The sequence below is a fragment of the Varroa jacobsoni genome, unplaced genomic scaffold (genome assembly GCF_002532875.2).
Source record: "Varroa jacobsoni isolate VJ856 unplaced genomic scaffold, vjacob_1.0 scaffold_142, whole genome shotgun sequence".
Taxonomy (NCBI): Eukaryota; Metazoa; Arthropoda; class Arachnida; order Mesostigmata; family Varroidae; genus Varroa; species Varroa jacobsoni.
In genome coordinates, this window is record NW_019213044.1 from 23,750 (window position 1) to 46,806 (window position 23,057).

General features: G+C 43.3%; 1 protein-coding gene across 2 annotated transcripts; it reads right to left on the reverse strand.

Annotated features, from left to right (window-relative positions):
- Positions 1 to 1,620: 1,620 nt before the first annotated feature.
- LOC111269139 (uncharacterized) lies at positions 1,621 to 13,112 on the reverse strand. 2 transcript variants are annotated; one of them, XR_015314474.1, is made up of 5 exons: positions 11,955 to 13,112; positions 8,929 to 9,487; positions 4,346 to 4,590; positions 3,297 to 4,127; positions 1,621 to 2,135 (listed from the first exon to the last, which is right to left on the reverse strand). XR_015314474.1 is itself a non-coding variant. In XM_022848536.2 (4 exons), the coding sequence occupies exons 1-4, from the start codon at positions 12,211 to 12,213 to the stop codon at positions 3,793 to 3,795; spliced, it is 1,398 nt and encodes a 465-aa protein (XP_022704271.1). In that variant the 5' UTR covers positions 12,214 to 13,112; the 3' UTR covers positions 1,621 to 3,792. The 2 variants fall into 2 exon arrangements, 1 of the variants encoding a protein (XP_022704271.1); XM_022848536.2 differs by having other exon boundaries at positions 1,621 to 4,127.
- Positions 13,113 to 23,057: the final 9,945 nt, after the last annotated feature.

The following is a 23,057-nucleotide window of genomic DNA, read 5'->3' on the forward strand; positions in this document are numbered from 1 at the left end:
CATCCAGATGGGGAAATCCGGCCAACCGAACATATTTTTCACGTTGTAGCATTACCGTCCTAATTGTCACCGACGGAACCAAAACTGGGGTAAAGGATCCAGGATGATCCTGTAACGTGCTACGGCCGCTCAATCTGGCGTGCAGATTATGCCACACAATGTAATATTTTTAGGGTTCAGTCACCAGAAGCCATTTGATTGCCAATCGGTTATCTATATTAACGGGAAACCCATCGCCTCACAGCTGACGGGCACGTCGTTAACCCAAAAAAAAGTTACTGACAAACTCCTCGATATTATAACAGGTGAGAGATGTAGCGTATTATAAGTTACTGAAATGTTGTACATTATACGGTTAACCCCTTAAAAGTACTGCGTTGCTTTCTGCCAGTAACAGTAAAATGTTTAATGGGAAAAATCAAAATGTTTTGCTATACCCTTTTGACAACTGGTGTCAATCGATATTGTACGAGCTATGGTGGTCTCCTCTAAGCAAGCAAAATAAATAGCAGATTTACAGGAACGATTAGAGTCTGATTTGTGATCGAGTGCTATACTGCCCTCAGCTAATGCTGGCGTTTCAAGTACCGCAACGCATGGTAGCTGCCGTTTCGCTATAAGAATATAGACAACTTCATAAAAACTGTAACTTGCCGACTGATTAGTTACTCGCTATCTCTAACGATTTGAGTATCTCGTAATACAAATCTCACTAACACCTGTCAACCAGCGCCAGCACTTCCCCTATCAGATCGATGCAAGCTAACGGTAAGACCAAGATTCGTGCTGTAAGATGATTAGTCATGAAACGCACTCGGAGCATACCCAGAGACTGAGATAAACCTGCGTATTTTCACAGTAGAACCTGATTGTTCCATCTGTCCGTGAGAAATTATCTTGTTTTGAGCTTGATACCGCGAAACCGATTAGGATCAGTGGAGAATTAGCAGCTAAAAGCGCCACAGTTTCCATAGCAACGTAAACTTAGCTTAACGAACATACTTTGTCGAAATAAGTTGTTTATTGTTTGACTTAGGCTTTGTATGTGAACGTACACATTAGTTGCCAAAAATAACAGTACTTATTGTGGAAGAAATGGGAGCGAAAAAAGAAAACATAAAACGAGGCAGAAATTTCAGCTCAGTGATGACGAAGCGGGAGGATCATATGGATTTCGTTCACATTTATGCTATACGAACGCACGAATAAATGTCGTAACACAACTGAAATACACGAAAATCCAAAAAGGCAGTTCTCGGGGGCGTGTCTTCCGTACGGTGAGTCTGCGTCGGCTCAGCTCACGGCTGAAATACTACTATCGTTAAAAAAACCCTCTCGAGAAAACGAGGCTAGATCAGCGAAAGCGCACACCAACGTCAATCAGATTCTATCGGGTGTATGTGTTGTTGCAACAAAATACCAAGTCCGACTATGGCGGATAGAATTGGAAATGGACAGTAGTACTTATTAAGCACAGTATCTAGTGAAGGGCATTTATTGTTCAACTTGAAACAAAGTAACTGCAACAAGTGAGGAAAACGTATCTAAAATCAGTCTACACGAAAACGTCACATGACATATGGGTCGCCATATTGTTCATCAATGACAACGAAGTGAACATACCTGAGAAACATAGTTTAGTTTTATTATAATTATTATTGTTATAATTAGTTTAGGCTTTGGCAATGTTATATTACAACAACGTTTTGATATCCGTCGTTTATGGACTAGATGGCTACTCACAGCCGACCGTTTCCCATCAGCCTATTGTTGTCCTCCTTTTACTCGTTCCTTATTTCGGCGGTGATTAGTTAAAGGGTTATTTGTATGTTACACATACGCTTTCGGAACAAACTTGATTTGCACAAACTAAACGTACAGAACAGAGTTGACGCTGAAAATGGACGATTCGATAGTATGAGGTTATTAGGGATAGAATGGCACCGTACAAATGCTTTGTGTACCCTCTTCGCACGCTTCATGCCTTACGAGTCGAACCTAGAAAATGTCTGCCTGCCTGCCTATCTCGGCTACTACGGTCGCAATGCTCTTCTTCTGTCAACTATTGGCAGCGTTTGTCTTCTCACAGGCGCGTCGTCGTCATCCATGGGTGACCGTGATCAGGATACGACAGTCTATAATAATATCATAATTAGGTAATCGGTAAGCTAGTCGGCTAAAGTTACGGCTACTTCTACCGCTACTACTGCTGCTGCTGCTGCTGCTGCTGCTGCTAAACGAAAGCACATGTGTTAGTTTAATAACACGACAGTTAACTGACAGTTACAGACGTGTGTTTAGGTACAATTTTTTCTTACACTGGACTGAGTTTGTAAACAAATGATCATTGCATATATTGTGAGATCATGAACGATGCTCGCGTTCTTCACATGTCAGATCTATTTATTCTCTTCATTTCGTTAGATGTGTGTGTGTGTGTGTGTGTGTGTGTGTGTATAGAAGGGGTAGACATAGTGGTTCGGGGCCTCACGATGAAGGGCCAAAACAGACGCGTATGATACAAAACAAACGTGACGAAATGTTTAACGTATCTCTCGGCGTGATGTCTGAAGTATTCACAGAAACTGTTGCTATGCAAAATGCACATTTAGAGAAAATGGTCGACTATCGAAATGTGAAGACAAATTAACCATTGGATCAGCATCGTTACATATTATCATGGGATAGTGATAACAATGACAATGAATGGGTCCCTGAGGGATAGCAAACTATTGTCTTGTCATAATTATCAGCATAGGAATATAAATGCGCGGATGATCTGGTGGTATACTATCAGCTCATCCGAAAACGATGAGTAGATTACTATTATCAACAGTGCATCCTTAGTGTATTTGCACAGATAGCAGCACCACTCAACTCAGCTAGGAAAATCCGATATTTTCCATTCGTTCGACGCTAGATGTCACAGGTCATGATGATTTCAAACATCCATCATGGGCATCGTTACCATTATTGTCATTCAGACGTACAAGTGAACACATCGAGGTATTTCATCTTTCGCACACACAAGCCCAGACACAAAGGTTTCTCAAACATATTCTTTCTTTCGTTATTTTTTTTGTTTCGCTTTGAGTCCATGCATATACTGCTGCTTCTGCTGTGTCCTCGTCCTATTACACGTACCTTTTTCACTACTTCAGGACAATACGGCCAAACTAATGTCGATCGATTTCGGAGAAACTAGCAGCAGTAGCAGCAATCGTTCGATAAAATAGTGTCTCAGTTGTGAACGTATAGCCACCGTTTAGCTTGATTTGTTGGAAATTATTACGTACCCGGCACGCGCTGAGATGCTGTCACTTGTCCAGTGATTAAGACCGAACACGTCGTCGTCTATCGCGTCTGCATTTACTTGGCATGTCAAATAGCATTAGGTAATTAAATTTGGCATTTTCATCTTTCTTTACTATAATGACTGCGTACATATTTCTACTACGACTACAAGTTCTGCTTATGGTTATTAAGGACTGCCTAGGCCTCTACACATGGTGCGGGGTTAACAATAAACAGACCCGTCTATCATTTGTCCTTAGTCTTAGAATTCTTCTTCTTATTCCCTTGTTGTTGTTGTTGTTGTTGTTGTTGTTGTCGTCGTCGTCGTCGTCGTCGTCGTCGTCGTCGTCGCCGTCGTTGTTGGCGGTGTTATTGTTGCCGCTGTCGTGAGGCGTCATTCTGCGTTCGTTGGCCTCCAAACGACGTTTGACCTGCGGACCGCTATTGTCGATATCTTGCCTAATTGATTACCGGAGGCGTTTGCTGAATGTTTGCAACTTAAATTGGCCTAAAGAGGGACAGTTCTGCGGTAGCTGGTGGACGCAACTCTGTGAAGGCACCGTGGACCGGGGACTGACTGGCGACAGAGGCCGTCGGAGTCGAAGGGGGACTGCGACCCATCAGTGCGCTGTGGCCCTGCGGCTCGAACTGATCCGAGCTCGGATCATGTTTTGTGTCGCAATGCCGCTTCAGGTCAATTTTGCGTTGGAACGCCTTATTGCAGATGCGACAGGTGAACGGCTTGAAGCCAGTGTGCTTTCGCATGTGCGTGATCAGATTTGATGACTGACTGAAGCATTTACCGCATATTGTGCATTGGTGCGGCTTTTCCCCTGTAATAGACGAGCCAATGGAAACATTGGGTTAGATTCTAATCGTTTTTGCCACACACACACACACACTGATCACAGACGAACATTTTTATGCATGCTGAAGTAGAGCCAGCTAGTACTGCTATGGCATACAACATAGTTTACCTATGGAACAGATAATGTTTCACTACGATTAAAGTCTGCTAGATCAGAAAATCAGTAGCCATTTTCCTACGTACCTGTATGTGTGTAGGTGTGCTTTTTCATGTCGGATTTTTGGTGGAATCTCTTGCCGCAATATTCGCACGGATACGGCCGTGTGTCGGAATGGATAAGCAAATGCGTGGATAACGTCGACGAACGCTTGAAGCATTTCCCGCATTGCTTGCACTCGAACATCTTAGACGGCGCCGATGGCGACGCTGGCGCGTGAGGATCGATTCCGCAGCCGCGCCGTAGATGAGACTGCAGTCCTCCAGAGGTGCTGCAATCAGAAACAGAGCGCCGTTAGATTAGAATCGAGCCGAACGATACATGATCATCCAGTTAACGCTGTTCTGCTACGATGTCCTTTGCCATTCTTCACATATGGATGGAAGAGCTACAAAATATCGCTCTATATGACGTTAGTCTCCTAGCCGGAGCTGTGTACCGCTTATTTACGCATTCTGGTTCGCGTGTCAAAGGAAATGCGCCATTTACTTCAACTGTCACCCATTGCATTGCATCTACACCACAGTGTCATCTCGTCTCATCTCATGGTATAATCAAGTCGTTTTACGCAGATTTACGCGAAGCGTCCTTCTTCTCTCCCCGCGTACCCTCACTTTTTTTTCTCTCTGCTTGTATATGAGGACAGAGCAATTTTCAACTATAATCTGACGCAGACAATAGTCGCACACACACTTTGTCTAGGGTGGTTCAGATTAATGTCTATAGCTGGCCCATATCTATTCTTATAGGGTGCATATATATATATATACATATAGTATGATTCTAAGGATTTTAGCCGCGTTGGGCAAGGCTGTGATCGATAACACTGGCACTATGACCATCAGCGCTGTGGCTGCTGGCTTCGGCGTTGAGCTCTTGTGCGATTCGCTACGGCCACGTGCAATGCTTCTATGCGATTCGCAATGTACATACAGACTCCCCCCGTTGCCTTTCCTACCTTCCATTTGAGCAAATCCGCGCTAAGCATCCTTCGCCATCCTGTTCGAAAGGCACGACTTGTGTCCTACTGAACAGTATGTGCTGTGCACAATGACAACAGTGCAGTCGTGCAGTGATATGGCCGTACATTCTTGGTCGACGTCTTTAGCCCAGTCTGGCCACATGACACAGACCAGCTACTAGCGTCTTCAGCTTCGTGGAGGAACTCGACTCCTTCTAACAGCCAGTGCACGTCATGCTCGACTGCGAGCTAACCTTTCGGGTAAGGAAATATGCGCTTAGATATACATATGTAGTTTATACCAAATATACCTACTTCCAAGCCCATGTACGAATGTCCAGGCTGTGCTAGACCAACTAGGAACAACGTTTTAGAGGTGGAACTCGCCAAACACACGAACCAGCGTTGATGGCAATGGCGTATCGAGGTAGCGGCGGGTGATTCGTCGCGCAGCGTTGTGCAATTTGCGCGCGGAACAACATCCAGAAGAAGGTAGCCTATAGCCATTCTACAATTTAAGCCTAATCGCAAATGCGACAATAGCAAACTGTATCCAACACACAATATCTCTATGTTCGCGCCTAAGAAAGAACCTCTTCGACCAGCATCTGCGCACCTGCGATACAAACATGTTATCTCAACCCTGGCTTTTGTCAGCCTCGCTCCGAGCAAGATAGAAAGAACTACGCCAGTCGTAATGCTCTTGGAATGTCACGGTAATAATTTTTTTTCCATTCCCTTATGCTCCATTTAGGCAGTGAGGTTGCTAACATCTTGCGTCTCGATGATACATTCAGCCTGATGTTTTAGTTGTATAACATAGCCTATAGATTTTGCTTGTTTTTCCATTTACTCTAATTGAGATTTAGCTTGAACTAAAAAATGTATCCTACAAACTTCCACGAGGTTCGATTTGCGTAGCTCTTTAGTAGTACAACCTGTATTGATATCTGCTCGATACAAGCAAACTAGAAAAGCTCTGAAGTGGATCGAGCGAAACTTCACCAGTAAATATTTTGACTAAAAAAAATTTCTATTCAACCGCCGAATTTATGCCATAAACATATACAGAGGCATATCCTGCTGGATAGTCAGCGTTTGCTGCCTAAAATCAATTGACTACTACGTGTGGCACGTTCGGTAATCATCGACGGTGAGGAGTCGGTTACTGCTGAATGAAAGTGGGCCGGCGCGCTTGGACGACGCTACTGCCATAGGCCGTCCCTTATAATGATGACATGTGGTCGCTGCGGGGACATCGAGATCGGTGTCCTGCCGTCGTCGCGTATGGCCATTCTCTCGTGTCACTCTCGTGCTATGATATATACACACTGCAAGGATTGCATGCATGACGCAGAAGAAACGCGCCCAGCGCCATCCTCGCCCCGATCGTGGCAGTGTAAAAGCTTCCTGCCGCTATATAACTATTGTGTGGGAATAATGTGCATGCCTCTCTATTGATACGTGGCTTTGGCACAGATTGTGCAGGAAATTGCAACGGTGATGACGATGATAGAAACCACGATCATGACGAGACAAGATGGACTGAACAAAAACGGTCGCTGCGTTCCACCAATACGATACATAGATGGTCGCTTTCAGCAGGGAAGCTCATCTGCCGGATCCATCACTCTGGCGCGTTCAATCTGCATCTCAATGGAGCGGCAAGTTCTCGGTTGGTGCTCGTTTTCGTACAAATAGAAGATATTTCAATTGAGTATCATGGGTAACGATAGAGGCGCGTCTCGACTTGAGCGACTCTGCATAGCGAACAGCTCACCTTGTAGCGACAAGCTCTGTCGGTCGGCAAATTCGCTCTATCGAGAAAGTGAGAGAAAGAGAGAGAGAGAGAGAGAGAGAGAGCCGAAACGGGTACGAATTAACACTGGCCGTAGGCGGGGGTTAGCTGATGGCTAGTAGTCACAAACAGAAACCCCCGTCGTGAAGAAGAAAACATCACATTGGCTTTGATTGTAACATCAACCTCAGCATTTGGTATTGATACACAGCGAGGGAAGATGTTACGATGCTATTTGCTTTGTTACCAAATGGTAGTTACTATGGACAGAGCAGTTCTCATAACGGCACCATAATGCTAACAAAACACAAACGTCAACAATGTACATGTATGTCTATGAATATGTCTTATGTAATATCTATATTCCTTTTCGACATTTGTTTATTAAATCGGATCGTATTCGTTCAGTAGAACGAGTTCTTAGTTTCGACGGGACCCACTTGGGCAGATAAGCCTGGTCTATCAATAACCGATGTGAACAAACCCGATTATATATAAAAGGATAATTAAAATAGAAATTAAAAAATTCTATAGCACACTTATTATTTCATGTACGGAACTCTTTCTGTGTGAATAAATCAAATGTCCCTTTATTTAGCTTGATTTCAATGGAATCGGGCCCCGTTATGCGTGCTAAGCACCAAACATGGCGAATGCAGACAGCAAACCTAATCTACATGGTGCTTTTGGGACCCATTAACAACATTTGAATTCCGTAGTGTTTGAGAACTTGTGTCATTTACGACAGATCTCGTTTGCTCTTACTTTTAACAAAAGGGCTAATTTCAGGTGAAGCCATTATCCATTCTATTAGGATATGGTACGTGGACGCTAGGACCGGGAGGTTGCTAGTTCAGGTTGTTTAACGCGCATATCTAAACATGCGCGTCAATAAAGTCTTGAGTAGGCTTTAACAGTCCAGCAGCCGAAGAACTATTTATGTTAGCTTAGATAAAATACTATAATTATTGATACGCCCCAATTGGGCGAAATGCAGAAGCCCAACATTTGCACTCTGACTAGTTAGTGCACGTTCGACTATCGATTATACAAAGTATATGCTAGCGCACAGATACTCGTCTTGATATGCCCTTCAATCGGGCAGTGCGTCGGTCAGCTATGCCCCATCTATATTGAACCACTTTTGTTGTTGTTGTTGTTATTATTGTTTTTGCTGGACTTGACTGACTAACTAACTAGAAGCTGCGACAATTAGTGCCTAGCTACTCGGCTACATACACAGCTCCGGAAATCTTTATCATGTTTTTTTGGGCAAGCGATCTCTGCATATATGCGACACAGGACCGATTTTGGCCACCTGTAGTGACCACGAGCCTGCTGGAGCGTGAAAGGCTTATTACGTCGTTAGGAGAGCTAACTAGGACATTTGTTGTTATTGACGCTGCCGTGTTCTATTTCTTGAATGCATGCTGTGACCAGATTGTTTAGGTGTATAGTTAAAAAATGACTGAAAGCAAATTGCACCAATAACGGTCGGGCCATACAATGATAACTAGAATGTTTTTACCAGCTATTAGGTAATGCAATCATAATATATTATTGATATTTGGGCAGGATTCATTCTAAGTGAACAAAATTAACAACCTCTCGAAGCATTGCTTGGTAAAGGAAGAACTTGACAAGCCAAGTAAAAATAAAGATGAGCTCGCCAGATCAAATAAAGTATGAATATTTCTACAGTGATGTACTGTTCTTTGTAATTGTTTAAATCCTGTTGTATATGAAAAATAAACATGTTAATGCTGTTATTATACGGATTTAGGTTGTCGGAATTCCGATTTACCGGCTCGTCACAAAAGCTCAAAAATGCATTATGACTGTTTACTTACCTAAATTGCCTTTGGCAAACGTGACAGGTGAATGCTTCCGTGTTGAGGCCAAGTAGGGCACGAATACTGAAGTTGTTCGAGTTCGAGGCTGCTGCCAGAGCACCAAATCGCGCACCAAGTTGGTGCACGCCCAAGCCGCCTGGTGGGGTAGCTAGGCCGACCGGTCCAGCATGGCCACCATTTCGGCTATTGTCAGTTGTCCCGTGTTGTTGTCGATGTTGCTGTTTGACAACTGCTTCACTGAGCTTCTGTTGCAACGACTGTATACCATTGCCACTGCTGCTCGGATGCAGAAGATGACTATGAGATGCTGGCAGCACTCTCATTAACGGTGGTGGACTGTGTTGCGGTGGAGATGGTGAAGGTGGACTTGATGATCGTTCGGAACCGTCTGACGTTTCAGGGGCATGTCCGAATCCAGCAAATCCAGCTGATAGCAGATGGAGTCCGGTGGCAGGTGGCAGGTCTGGATTGGACAGTGTTGTCGGACTGCCCCCTGTTACTTGGCTGGGGAACTGGAGTTGAAGTTCGCGGAGCATCCGAAGGTAGAATGCTGGGTCTATGTATGTTAAGTGACACAGAAACATACATAGATCGACCAAATGACATCGAGCTTGACATTAGCGACGTTTGTGATGACTGAGTAGTTGGAAGTTGGTATAACTTTGCCTTTGCACGCTAATTCTATTTACGTAGGTTGCGATCGGTTTAACATTTTCATGTAAGGCCGTACGTATAAAGGCTATTTATCTTTGACTATACTTTTACCGAGTTAGTAATAGAATAGGGTTGAGAGTCTCATTGCCAAAGCTAAATCAACACATACAGACACGCTTTTGTTGATGAGAAAGCCTTTCACAACACACATTTGTTATCGAATGGTAGTTAGCCTTAAAAACACTCAATTCGATATCCTAATTGACGCGAAATGACCTAGTCCTAACCATCGCCAAATAGGTATAACCATGTCTTTGACGAAAGGTCACTTTGGCACGATTTATTGATGGCCTAATCAAGTTAATCGTATCATGGCCAGCTTTCGATTTTCACAATGACTCAGATGACGAATACATAGTAAGTTAAAGATCATTGAAGGCAAGACTGCATAAATACATTGAACAATTGTACAAGTAAGACTAAATAATAAGTAGTTATCATAACATATATAAGCATGACGCGCTTGAGACGTTGCCGCCGCTATTACTGCTGTCAAAACGGAATTCATTTAGAAATATTGTGCGTGCAGGCACCAATAATAAACTGCCATTTCGTCAGGTGAAGACGTTGGCTGGCCGGAGCGTGTCAATTCAAGCGCTTATGGCGACGTTGGGGAAAAGTCACGATCTGATTGAATACTCTTTACTGTTTGTCTACAATATCCAGCGTCTCCGTCGAGGGCACTCGCTTGGTGTAGCGTCGATATAACAGATGACGGCGACCGCAACGAGAACGCGACCTGGCGCTCGTTTACTTGATTATGTGATTCCTCGTTGCTACGGTCACCATAGTCTATTGACAGCTGTACGGGAGTAAGACAACGTTTTAACGGAGCAACTGTTGCTTCTTGAACGTATAGATTCATAAACAAAAAAATACTTCATCCAAAAAAGCACGTTTCTGTTTTTCGCCACCAAAAAAAAGGCAAATTGCTAAAATTTTTTACACGCCTTAATAAATAATCATTACTCAGTTCTTCAATGCAACGACCCTCCTTCCCCGTAAAAGCTTCAAATAGAAGCACAAAAACTATAGCAGTCAGTTTCAACTCGACAAATTAAGCCCGGTGTTGGGCGTCATCGAGATGATAGGTCAGATGCACGATTAATAAGGCAAGCTTTTTCAAGAGAGAGCTAGCTATCCTCTAGAGTGGGTCTCCTTCGAGCCAGGGAATTATTTGCTAGGTTTCTAGTAGGAGGATGATAGGATTTCTAGCATCGCACTTATCCATTTTAATGTTTTTCTTATTTAAGGCCCCATTATCATTACCCTCGGTAATAAAGTACTTTCTGATCTACACAGACTACCCAGTTGGCGGTCTCGACCCGAACAGCTAAACTTTTAACAACAACGTACCTATTTCATAGAATTATAACTCTGCCTTTTACTTTTTATAGTAAAAATGCCAAACGTCATGAAAACAGGTACCGAAAAAAATGCTTGACCCATTATAACTTTTCTTCTACTGCCATGTAACTAAATGGCGAAAGAGTAACTATTTATGTTATACATGTAGGTATGTGGTAGTTCAGTATCAGCATACATACTACATTTAATTTACAGTGCCGTATTGTGTTTGGATCGAAATGGTATCCACCGTTGTTTTTGGCTTATCTAGACAAGAAAGAGGCACCCCTATGGACCCCTGTTCGAACGAACGCAGTTTATACGTAATAGGAAAGCAATCACAGTCAACGGTCCCTATTTGGTCAAAATAGTCATCGATGTCGCAGCAGGAGCAACAATCGGAAGGACTTTTACCAGCGACCACTTTGCCACAAACAATTAAATTATAGATAAAAAAATTTAAATAACTCTATAAAGATAAAAAATTTAAACGGTGACTGCTGACAATTAGGCCATTATGTATTTAACACAAATACTTGGCTAAAATCATCTTCCTTTTTAGTATCCATATGGGAGATCAGACAGACGTCGAAGTTAAACTTGAAAAACCTTCCTCTACAGTTAGCTATATGATATGTGTTCGAGTTTGGACAAACGATATACAGGACAGCCATTTCTACTGGGGGCACACTGACTGTGTTGAATACCATTTAATGTGGTATATCATTTCTAAGCCGATTCAGAATAACATTTCTCTTCAAATAAATTTAAGTTACATAGCACCAATTGTCGTACAAAGCCGAAGAACGTTTCCATAATAATATAAAAGGCCTCATCGGACCTACCGACACTTCGGCAGGACTTCGGCTGCGTACGAGCGAGCCCTAGACTCGCAATATCCTGATCTTATACTTCATCGTGCAATATGTTTGTAATAATTATATCGACGTTGCTGTACTCACCGTATAGCATCGTTTGACTGGTTCCGCCTGCCAAGATCGACGACTGTGTGGGCGCTGCTAACGAGAAGTCAAGCGGTTTGTCGTCCGGTTCGGACACCACATCAACGTCGACTTCCTCCTCTTCGTCATCGCCGGTCACCTCGCCCTGGCTGTGAAGTTCCGTGGAGTTTATATCTCGAGAGGTCGTCCCGCTTTCACGGTCCATCCTATTGAGGACGCCCAGCGCCTCGCGCGCCACAAGAAGCGTGCGTGGCATCATCCCGTTCGGTTGTTTTACCGTCGCCTAAGCTTAATTGTCTCAACCAGCGGGGCAATGAAGTCGTACGAGCGAGTAGAACTTGACAGCTTAGGTGAGGTGGTATCGCTGTTCCAAAAGCGACCTCCCTAATGTTAAGCAGATCGCTAGCGATTGCATAGGACTGCAGATACGGGCATATATGATGATAATACGAGCAATCTACTTCACTAGTTTTAACGGGAACCACTGTTAATTGCACAATGTTCACGAATCATCTAAGAAGAGCAATAAGAGTCAGGCAGCGTTGCTGCTGTCAGCCTAGTGCTTCGTTCGCTGCCCGCGCACGTCAAGCTGCGTGTGCGTTTCTATCACCGAATATAGTCCTGAGGTTTGAAAAGCACATCGGAATAATATAATCAAGAATTGAAATAACCTGAATAATTCTCCGACGACCTTTGTTGTAGGGTCTCTTCAAGACGAGCCACACAGACACCCGCACATAGACATTCAAATGCACACACACACACAGATGATTTTCACTGCACAGTGTTCACGTTGTCACAGCTATTCAGTCTTCAAGCTCAATTAATAGCAACAACAACTGCAGGTGGACTAGTGCTGCTAGGCGGCAAGTGACGACGTTGACGTAATACTTCGGACAGTTCTGGTGCTGGCAACAGTGTTCGTAGGCCAATGCAGCTTGCGACAGTTGTCAATGTACGTTGGTATTACTTCGAATGTACAGCATGCGTTGCTGTATATATGCGAATGGCTGTTTCGGTCTGTGTATCAACGGCTGAGCGTCGTTATACTCTCGCGGTTTCCTCGTCGATGTCTGCTGCTGCTGCTGCTGCTGCTGCTGCTGCTGCTGCCGCCGCTGTTGTCTATGCGATGAAATGCGCGACGACGCGTGATGGGTCTCCGCGAGCTCAGTTGTGGCGCTTCTCGATTTGGCTTGCTTTGTTCTGCTCTAACGGAAGCTACCCCAGGGAACCACTCCTCTAGGAAAGGGCCATCCGCCTGTCCTCTCCCAGCGCTTGCGCTCAAGCTCCGCCCCGACGCGTTATCATAATGCTATTACCGGAGGCGGAGGGCAGTACCAAACCACCGCTACGACCACTATTGCCGGCTGACCGCCAACTAAGCCATGTCGATGAAGCCCGCGAGCCTTAGCTGGGGAGCTGCTGCTTGATATGGGAGTTCGGAACGTACGACGAGAATTCGGCTGAACCAAGCACAGTCCAGGCAGGCGCACCATGAGCAGAACGGGGCCGTAGAACAGAGTGGGCTAGACTTTTTCGCGATACCCATCACCCTCACGTACATACACGTCTTTTGATTGGCAAAGACGTCTCATTGCGCTTAGCGATTGTGATAAGGTCTGTCGAGGATCCCAGATTACTCCATCGGTGTCCGCGACAGATCCGCACAATAGATTTTCGTGTACAAATTTTAGTCATCGCATATCGCTGGTGCTTCGGCACGATATGTAAGGAGTAGATAGTGTGAAACATTGAGTCTGTTGGAAAATAAAATAAATCATTGATACTATGAGTATAGAAAGGATAGATGTTACACTATATCAATCAGCACGGTGTAACTTCCAAATATATGGTCCAACCGAACAAGGATTAATTAAAGTAATACACAGATGAACAATTAGATTGTATCGCCACCGTGCAACGACACATCCTAATTTACTCTACTATCTATTCAGAATTGTGAGATTTTATATGACGGAGTACAGCAGTTTTTTCTTGTCACCGTAACCCTTTACGTCAGTGATTTGATCAACGAGGTGAGTGCCTCAGGATTTGAGCTTCATCTCTATATATGAGTGTCATATAGTTCTTTGAGTGATTCACTAATTATAGATATAAAGAGCCTTTTCTCGATGCCTTGGCTGTAATTATCATAGTACGTTTATTAATAGAATGGCTAAAGCTAAATTTGTGTGGCATGTTCACTTCAGGCCAGCGTGTCAAACGTTTGACCGTCATTAAATGTTCGCAAACTTCGGCCATGGGCTGAAATTGCTAGCCGTTAATCTTAAACATGCTGAACGCAGCAATTTTTCTACTTATCGCCACATATAGAAGTATGGAATGAACTGGGAAATGAAAAAATGCCAGAGATTAAGTATAATTTCTTGTCGTTTTTAGCTTTCCTTTGAAAATACACACTTTATTAATATAAGCTAATTGAAGCGGTCGTATGATGATCGGAATACCAAGTGCTTACCTGCCGAAAGCTGTTACTATAGACTATTGGCGATTAGTCACAGTTTCAACAGGGAAAGCTACATGTAAAAATCATAGAAACGTTGAACTTGAAATAAAGCGTATCGTATGTTTTTTTATCGTTGTTTATAATTATATGCCGCTTATTTACAGAGGTGTGCACATCTAGAGGCCAGATTTTTATTCGAGACAGCCTATTAAAGAATGAAGCATCTTTTAAATGGCAAGATAATGCTCTAAGCAGATGTTTCATCTAGAGACACATCTGTGTAGCGTACTGTGAGCCACTTTGACAAAACTGTGAAAGAAATGTTTTCAACTTTTAACTTAAACCGTTAAACACTGCTTAAGGAAAGATAAGGAAACAGTAACAACATCACAAACGCAATCCACATACACAGTCGCGATAAGTTAGTTCCTATAATCCGACGCTTATCCTGTAGCTGAGATTATTATGCCGTCTTTAATAGGTAAAAAGATGTAAAGTCTAAACAAAAGTATAATAGCGTTATAGGCGCACCGAACTGATCTCAAACTGATATCGGCTGACGAGAGTATCTTTTTATCTATTTATTTTCTCAAGCTATACAATTAGCTATTATAACTTTCTGTCAATCGTGACGAACAAAAATACGGATTTTCAACCAATTAAGTGATTATGAATATATTTATGGTGGAGTTGTTACGTGTAGCCTGATTGCGGACGCATGGCCTATTCTATAGGCCACGTTGAACAAACTGTTTGGACTAACTGTGGTACAATTTGATAATGTGATACATTTATTGATTCGTTCACATTAGCGTACGGACTATACTGCGGCGTACAGAAAATCACGATACATTTCCATAATGAATAGCTATTTTTTTTAATATCTTCCCTTCGTATAGAAGTAAGCATATTGTAGTCGCTCATTCTGTCCCTACCCTGTTTACAAATGTGGGAACTGGATCCTAAGAGACCTGGTTAATTCACTAACGAGTTCCCAAACGTATTTTATACTCTTTTCGCACGCGTATAAGCGAGCAGACTGCAACATCTGTGACATACCTTTATTGTCGTCATCTGGGCCGAGTGTTACCAACAAAATATAAATCAATGTTAAGCAGGTGAGAAGAGAGACGGGTTATCTCGTTCATGGAACAGACCATACTGTAAAAAAAAATCGATACCCGCAGGACATTCGAACACGACACGAATTTCCAAACATTTTATTTAACGTCGTTGGAGAGATACTTTTTGAAAGCTTTTCATATATACTATCAGTGAACTACCCAGAATAAAGCGAGTGGCTTCGAAGCAGTACAGGCACTCTAAAGCTCTGTAACAGAGGCATTGATCGCTCTATATAAACGTATTATACTGGCGTACAGTAGATTTGCCCCCGAAATGTCGGTTACCGGCTGGTTTTGCTCATGAAAAAATAGACGATAAAAAGTCTGCTGGAGTTAGGCCTTGGATATGCCCAATTTAGATATTTTAGGGAAGTGCAACAACTTGTTACCGAACACTAAGCTGATCATTAAGGATATTGTTCAGTCCAGGTAAGATCTTCTCTTCTTTTCATTACAAGGAAGTTTATGCCACGCTTAATAAAAGTAAAATGCTTTATTGCTATACTAATTCTTTAACTTACATGCAGTTTCTGGTATACCCAGATTTCAGATATAGTTCAATTTGAGACCGCCCCAAACGTGCTGCCATCTGCTCAATGACCAATTTCTTGGACATGATGCGTCCCCTTGTTTCTTGTGGCCCATATTATTACATAACAGTTTACACATCTGTAGTACAGCTTTTTTTTTTACATAAACTATCATACATTTAGCTGATTCGGTCTCCGATAATAAGTTACATTCCAAACTATATAGGGATATAAATGAATTTGGTCGTACGGTTTAGACAGAACGAGGTCAAGAAAGCAAAAGCGACATGGGAAGGAACGAGAGCATCTTTAGGTTTTTAGAGAAGCTCTTGAAACCTAAACCGCGTGCTTCACTATTTCGCCTGGCAGTTGCTACCGCGTGATATTATTTATATGACAAAATCATGCAGGTTCAAGTGTAAGCCTATTTCACCTTAAACTAAATCCCCTTGAACATTGCAATCAGTGTCTCTTCTGACAAGCGTCTCCGTGCGCCTGAATAAATATTCAAATATAACACGCGCATTGATGGAGTGTTCCTTTTAAGCCAATATGATCAACTTTGTCACGATTGTTTTTGTCCATTTAATGTAACTTCGTTATAAGATTAGGCAAAGGCTGCGTATTTAGAACGTGCGCACTGCCACCTGTGGTACCCAAAGACTTCGTCTCAATACTAGAAGATATATCAGAGAGGGCAAATTGTCGTAGCTGACTTGCCTTTACAGCGTCGTCTTCCAAATCGAACATTTTCTATCAACTCGGCCCAGTCGCTCAGCTCGAAACTGGTCTGTATCACAAAATCTGCAGTCAACGCATATTACGGTTCAGATTAGCTAGGTACGATGCCAGTATATATACCTTTAAGTGAATCTGTTACTAAGCAACAGCAATGACCCCTCGTTCGATTTGACAAATAGATCACCTTTTTAATGCAGCAAAACTTCATTTTTGAAACTGTTGATTCTTTAATCCATCATCCAAATATAATATTACCTCTTGCTATTACTAAATATGTTAATATTTGATTTTTAATTGCTGCGACTTTGTTCTAAATAAGATGCAGTAAACAATTTCTTACCAAGAGAAACGGCAGGTTAAGGCTGTAAGCTATTTTCTTCGTCTACGCTACACACAGAGTAAAAGTTGCAGCTTCTAGCCAAAGCAGTAGTCTGTATGGCCTACTTAATTCGTCTTAATTATATAAGACACGACATCACGTTAAGGGCTTAATACACGTAGCAGGTGCTAGATTTGAAATGATAGTCTTCATATTGCTTATATGTTTGAATTAAAAAATTACACTAACGTTACATTTGGATAATTCCAACAGAGATTCAACATGGAGCAGAGATCACAAATAGTTTATCTACATCGTTTAGCTGTTTTTTCAATGTCAAAGCGCACCTAATCTCTGCATTTTTTTTTTAAAACGTCGGTAGTGTACGTTTTACCCAGATATGGTGACTAAGTTCCTGGCCAGCGAGACCGTCTGCTTTTACAACCCGGTTACGCTAACATTGGAAATTGCCCAGCTTCGATTAGAGCGGCGTCGTTGTTCCAGTCATCATAGAGGGGTCAACCCGGGGGGGGGGGGGGGGTCAGACGGCGCGAGACGACCGCACTCACCCTGTTTCGTAGTCGTTGTACATCGACACTGGAGTCAAAGCGTGACCAGAGCAAACGCCCGAGAGATAGCAGCGTCAGTGGCAGTGGTGCTAGGGGGTCTCCAACACCCCATCGGAAAATGGGGGTTTTGGGAGAAGGCGATCCGCAGCACAGGCAGCGGAGGAAAAGAGAAAACTGCAGGGGCCGTTGGCAGTCCATTTGTCCGTCTGACTGTCGGCTGTTAGCCTGTGGCTCAGCGCTGCATGCTTTGAGTGATTGCGCTCACCTACATAGTGTTCTACCTATCTTTCAGCGTATGCTCCGGTATGGCGCGTGCCGGAGAAGCCAGTGAAGCGTGAGCGTCAGGTGGCTGGTGGCAGTCGCCGCTAGAGTGGTGGAGTTCAACTGAACGCTCGCTTGGATGGCTGACTGAGGGTCTGGCTAGTTGTTTTGGCTCGCGCCCGTGCTCCGTTTGATGGGCGCCCCGCTCGAATGCGCGACTACCGCGTTATAGCGGCAACTCACTGTAGCCGACGGGTTAGGGGGTTCGTTCGGATAGTTCAAATTGACAGACCAACAGACTGACTGCCGAAGAACACAAAACTCTCTGCAGGTTGGCTGATGCGCGATAATACATATTGTCTACTAACAGTCGCTAGGCGTTTCTGTGGGTACCGTATCGGGAAGTTTGATTCCTACTGCGATTCGTTGGGCGTCGAACGTCGCGTAGAGCCAGCAGCAAAAGCATCGACAACAATAACAACGACACGCGCACTGAAAAGCACGAGTGAAGAGCGGTTCTGTCTGTATATGTGTGTGCTTGACGTTGACGTTTTCGTGTATATTGGACCCACGGACGCGGCTACTGCTGCCTTAGTTGTAGTGGACATTAGTTCAAGGTACGTCTGGAGGTCGCAGTCAAGGTTGGTGTGCAGAGGGACTAATCGGACTCCGTCACCGTCATAATAACGGTTCATCAATATCAGCTGAAGTCAGCTCGTGCAGAGCCTCTATGCGCCCTTGTTGGTGTTGTCGCTCTGAATCTTCTTCGCCTACGACTTTTTTTTGTCATACCTCTCCTTTAGCTCTGTCGCTCTCTCTCTGCCGCTCTGAATGCTCCGAATCTCGTTCATAGTCAACATCATACGCACGTCGAGGAGTCGCCACTTCGACAAACGGTGCTGGCAATGGCGGCGGATGGCCGGCGGTGATCCTTGTGGCACTCCGTCGCTCTCGGGAGCGTCAACCAGATGTTCGACAGAGAGCAGAGGATCCTAAGTGGCAGAGAGAATCGTAGTAATGGTAGTCAGTCGATTGACTTCGTCGCTCTTTTTTTGACGACACAAAAGTAACGCAAAAGTGGCGCACGACCACCGAGCATTGAGTAGCAGCAGAAACGGCGACAACAGCTAGCAGACGAGTGAGCGGGCAGGCGGGCGTCCAGGTAGGCGCACGAGGGGAAGGGGGTAGCTGTAGCAGACGTAGCACATACATCAGCTACTGACGTAGTAGCCGAAACTGCTTGACGAATAGCAGCGATGGCAGTTAGAGATGTTAGTTATAGCGGTAGCCGTCACGGCAGCATACGTAGATAGGGCGGATTATTGAGTGTGCGGGCTGATCAACTAAAAAAATCTATAAGAACAAAAATCACTCGTGAAACCTGAGCGATTTGGCCATCGGTGATTACCGGCACCGACTCGAACAATTACACCGGAATGATTGCGGTAACACTTACTACTCGGCTATTTCGGAGCTCAAAGTTAGCGGCTATCATAAACAGGGATTCCCTGTTCAGTGACACAACAGACAGCAGAAAGAAACGTCTCATCCCATATGCTAGTCACTAAGTTGTGCTGCAAATATAGAATAGTAACTGTAGCTCCTTAAATCGCGTGACCTCATCGTAACGGTAATGGTACGATACAAAGATGGCCCAAGCTGCGCTCGTAGTAGGGCGTAGCAACTGCTCTAGATTACAGAACTTCACTAGATGCTGTTGGGATACAAACTTGTAAACAATAGCGTGTCACCGTGTACGTGCCTATTTATCAATAGTAGCCTTTAGTTGGCTTGCTGTTTTTAATTTCGGACGAACAGTCAACCCGCACGGATGCCTAAAAAAAATGGCGGATACGAAGAACACTGCTTATGTAGACCTAATCGGAAGCCTGCAAATGTCACGCGTATTCTTGCATTACTGAACTCGTTCAAAAAAACAAACGCCTTTTTATAAATTTGATCGAAATAGCCGGAGGAAGTAGCGGAAGATATTAATCGAACTTATGCTATCACTGGGCTTACTATATTGGTTTGTGGTAGTGTTGAAGTTTGAGAACTTCCTATGGCACTTCACAGAAGTGGGGAACGCGTTTTAATAATCCTCTGTTTATATGTGACCAATGTTTACGTTAATCAATACGAAAGCAAATGAACGCTTGTAGCGCCAATTCTACGGAAGGTCCCGTTTTTAGGTGCCAGCTAGCATTATGTAACATCCTCAGATACGTCATAACATAACTGTATAATACACCCAGTAAAACGTTCTCCTATTTCTAGTTCTTCATTCGGCCATTTGGACTGCAAGTCGATCAAGAAATAACAGAGAATAACGTGTCTCTACCTAGAGATTTTACCTGGTGTCGTAACGTATGGACAGGGTACGAGATAGCCATACAGGTTCGAAAGGTGCGTGACTAATATCCTATATCTTTCTTTTTACCATGGATGTTTAATCAGCATTAACGATAATTTGTTTTGGAGCCAAACGTCACCATATCACAGGCATGAAGATCATTACGAGCGTATTAATTACGAATGGTTACGTAATCAAGTAGAACAAAAAAAATCAAAGGTCTTCTCTTTGCCTGAGCGAGGTCTTCTGTCTATTGTGCACAAATTCCCATAGCATCGCATGTCCGTCTCTATAAAATCATTGGTTCAAGAATCCGTTACCAGAGTTGGATTGGTTATCAATTTTCCAAAGTGCTTAGCGTTTTTGTCGTTTTCTAATCAATTCGTGAACACAGCTTTTCAGCGAAAGATGGGCATCGTCCTAAAAATGTTAGCCTGAGTCCTACTTAATTTTAGCATTGGAAAAGTTTTTATTTTTTAATGTATGAAAGACTGTTGTAATATAGTCGTCAGCTATATTAGGTTAAGGTATCCTTTTACTACTACTATAGAGAAAATCAGTTTTACACCATATATATGTTTTGTTTGTGAGCACCGTTTACGAAGAGGGCAATGCACCAGTGATTAAACTCAGTATCACCTCTGAATTGAAACTCGTGGTCCAAATAAATAATCAATGGGCAACGCATAGAAATATGCGCCTGCAGCGACCTTCTTCTTCAAATCGTAGTTATGACCAGTGTGGCCAATCCAGTCGGTCACAGAACGGTTAATGCGTATTTTTCTAACAGCAATAGCGGTAATGCCAAACGTACATTTGGGGGGCGGAGGCGGAGGTAGAGGTCCATTCAGACAAACAGCTGATGGGTTACTTCTGTACAGTGAAACAGATTGAGGGGTTGCCGGGTTTTTTTTTTGACAGTTTTTATTTTTGCGAGGCGCATCACATGATGGTGTCAATTCATCCCATTACACACAGATCACATGTAGAAATCAGTAGCGATAGAGCGCTGGAGAAAAAAGCGAAAAAAACAAATAAATAGAAAAAAATCAGTGAGTCTAGTTGTGTATCTGTTGGTATACACCATTGCTAAAGAACGGGGAACGTTTGGTGATTTGCGGCAGTATCCCGTTGTTGCCTTTATTGTTAATCACGGTCGTCACTGATACAAACCCTATTTCGAATAACATCAGCTTTTCACTCCAATTAAGCGGTGATCCTTTCTGTCAGCCGTCGGGAAACAATTCCCTTGTAGCCCTTTAGTCATCTACCCACAGAAATGAGTTCGGCTTTTGTCTCTATATGTGTATGTTCATGTGTAACGGTGCATGCAAACGTGTGTCCCTATGCACGCACCGACAGCTACTCTATTTAGCAGATACGTATATAGCACGCCATGCACTTCTATATGCTACTTCATTATACTGCACTATCTGTGTTACCTTCTGTCAGTGATATTCTAAACCACGCTCCACAGCGTTTCGCCCAGAGTAAAGTGTCGTCGGGCAGGTACTAACCCGGATCGACTTTGAGCTCTCTGGGGGCTTTTATCGTTAAGGTTCACATCAGGCTACTAGACATATTTGCTCACTCGTCCTTATACGCCCTTAACGAATGTTCATCACACCTGAGGGCTGACTGTATTCTATATTTATCAGTAAAACGGTCCGAAAACAGACATACGCTGACTTTTCTCTCCACTAGCACGAACCTCAAATCAAGAACGCCACCATTGGCGATCACCGTTGCTATATACACGCGTACACACGCTCATACAGAAGAATAGAACAGAACAGTAACGGCCAGCTGGTAGTAACGCTGTTGATGGAAGCAATGGCGGCTGCACTGGCAAACGCTGTTATAGAGCCCCTGTAGTACCGAAATCCGCCGTGACCGGATCCCTTTGATTTGTGGATAAGACCCTCATGCGCTACAAAACTTAACTATTCAACTTCCATGGTTTACTACAGTAGACTAGCTACTATGTTTCACTAGCATCAGTCCGCATTCGATCACGAAATTCCATCAGAACAAATCTACTTCTAAATGGGGCATAACGTAGAATTAAGAGGAAGAAAGGTTAGCGTTAATGGTGTCCGCTCAGTACAATGCGACATCGATGCCGGTGTCGTTACCGATGCCAATAGCAAAAAACTGACAAAAAGTTAGATTACAACTTGTATTATCTGAGTGAAACACATCCGTTTCACTCAGTAATCAATAATCAGTAACCAATAAATGCTGCATGTATGAATTGTAAGTAAATAAGGTATTATTTAGTAAAAAAATTTTCGATCTCTCTGGAGTCTTCGTGAATGGTCACAGCCTATCCAAAAATCCGCTGTAAGCGAAAAGTACCTACCCACTGGATAATTCCTCTTGCGCGTTTACAATCGTCACGTTAACTGTGTAAGTTGTATGACGCCTCATTGGGGAATCCGGTAGAACACTTTGAAAAAGACTCGTAATTCAATTATTCGGCACCTGAATAAATACGCGATCAATCGTAGGCATATGGCTAGAGCTTGGCTTATCTAGTCATGAGAGATAGCCATATAAAACCTGTGCCTTCGAATATTATAAAACATAAAAATATCCATCTGTCACAATCACGAATAATCGAAACGGTACTAAGCGTTTCTACATGTCCTGCAAACTGTCTAGGGTTCCTTAGTACTCGAAGTATTTTTTTTATATATAATCAATGCATAGAGACAAATATAGTATGTTGCTAAGAAC

What these genes read in the sequence shown, in the direction of transcription:
- LOC111269139 (XM_022848536.2), bottom strand. Translation starts at nt 12,213, where the DNA reads ATGATGCCACGCACGCTTCTTGTGGCGCGCGAGGCGCTGGGCGTCCTC. An exon ending in GTTTGCCAAAGGCAATTTAG is followed by an intron (nt 4,591 to 8,928) that starts GTAAGTAAACAG and finishes TTCTGATTGCAG; the next exon opens with CACCTCTGGAGGACTGCAGT. An exon ending in GCACACCTACACACATACAG is followed by an intron (nt 4,128 to 4,345) that starts GTACGTAGGAAA and finishes CGTCTATTACAG; the next exon opens with GGGAAAAGCCGCACCAATGC.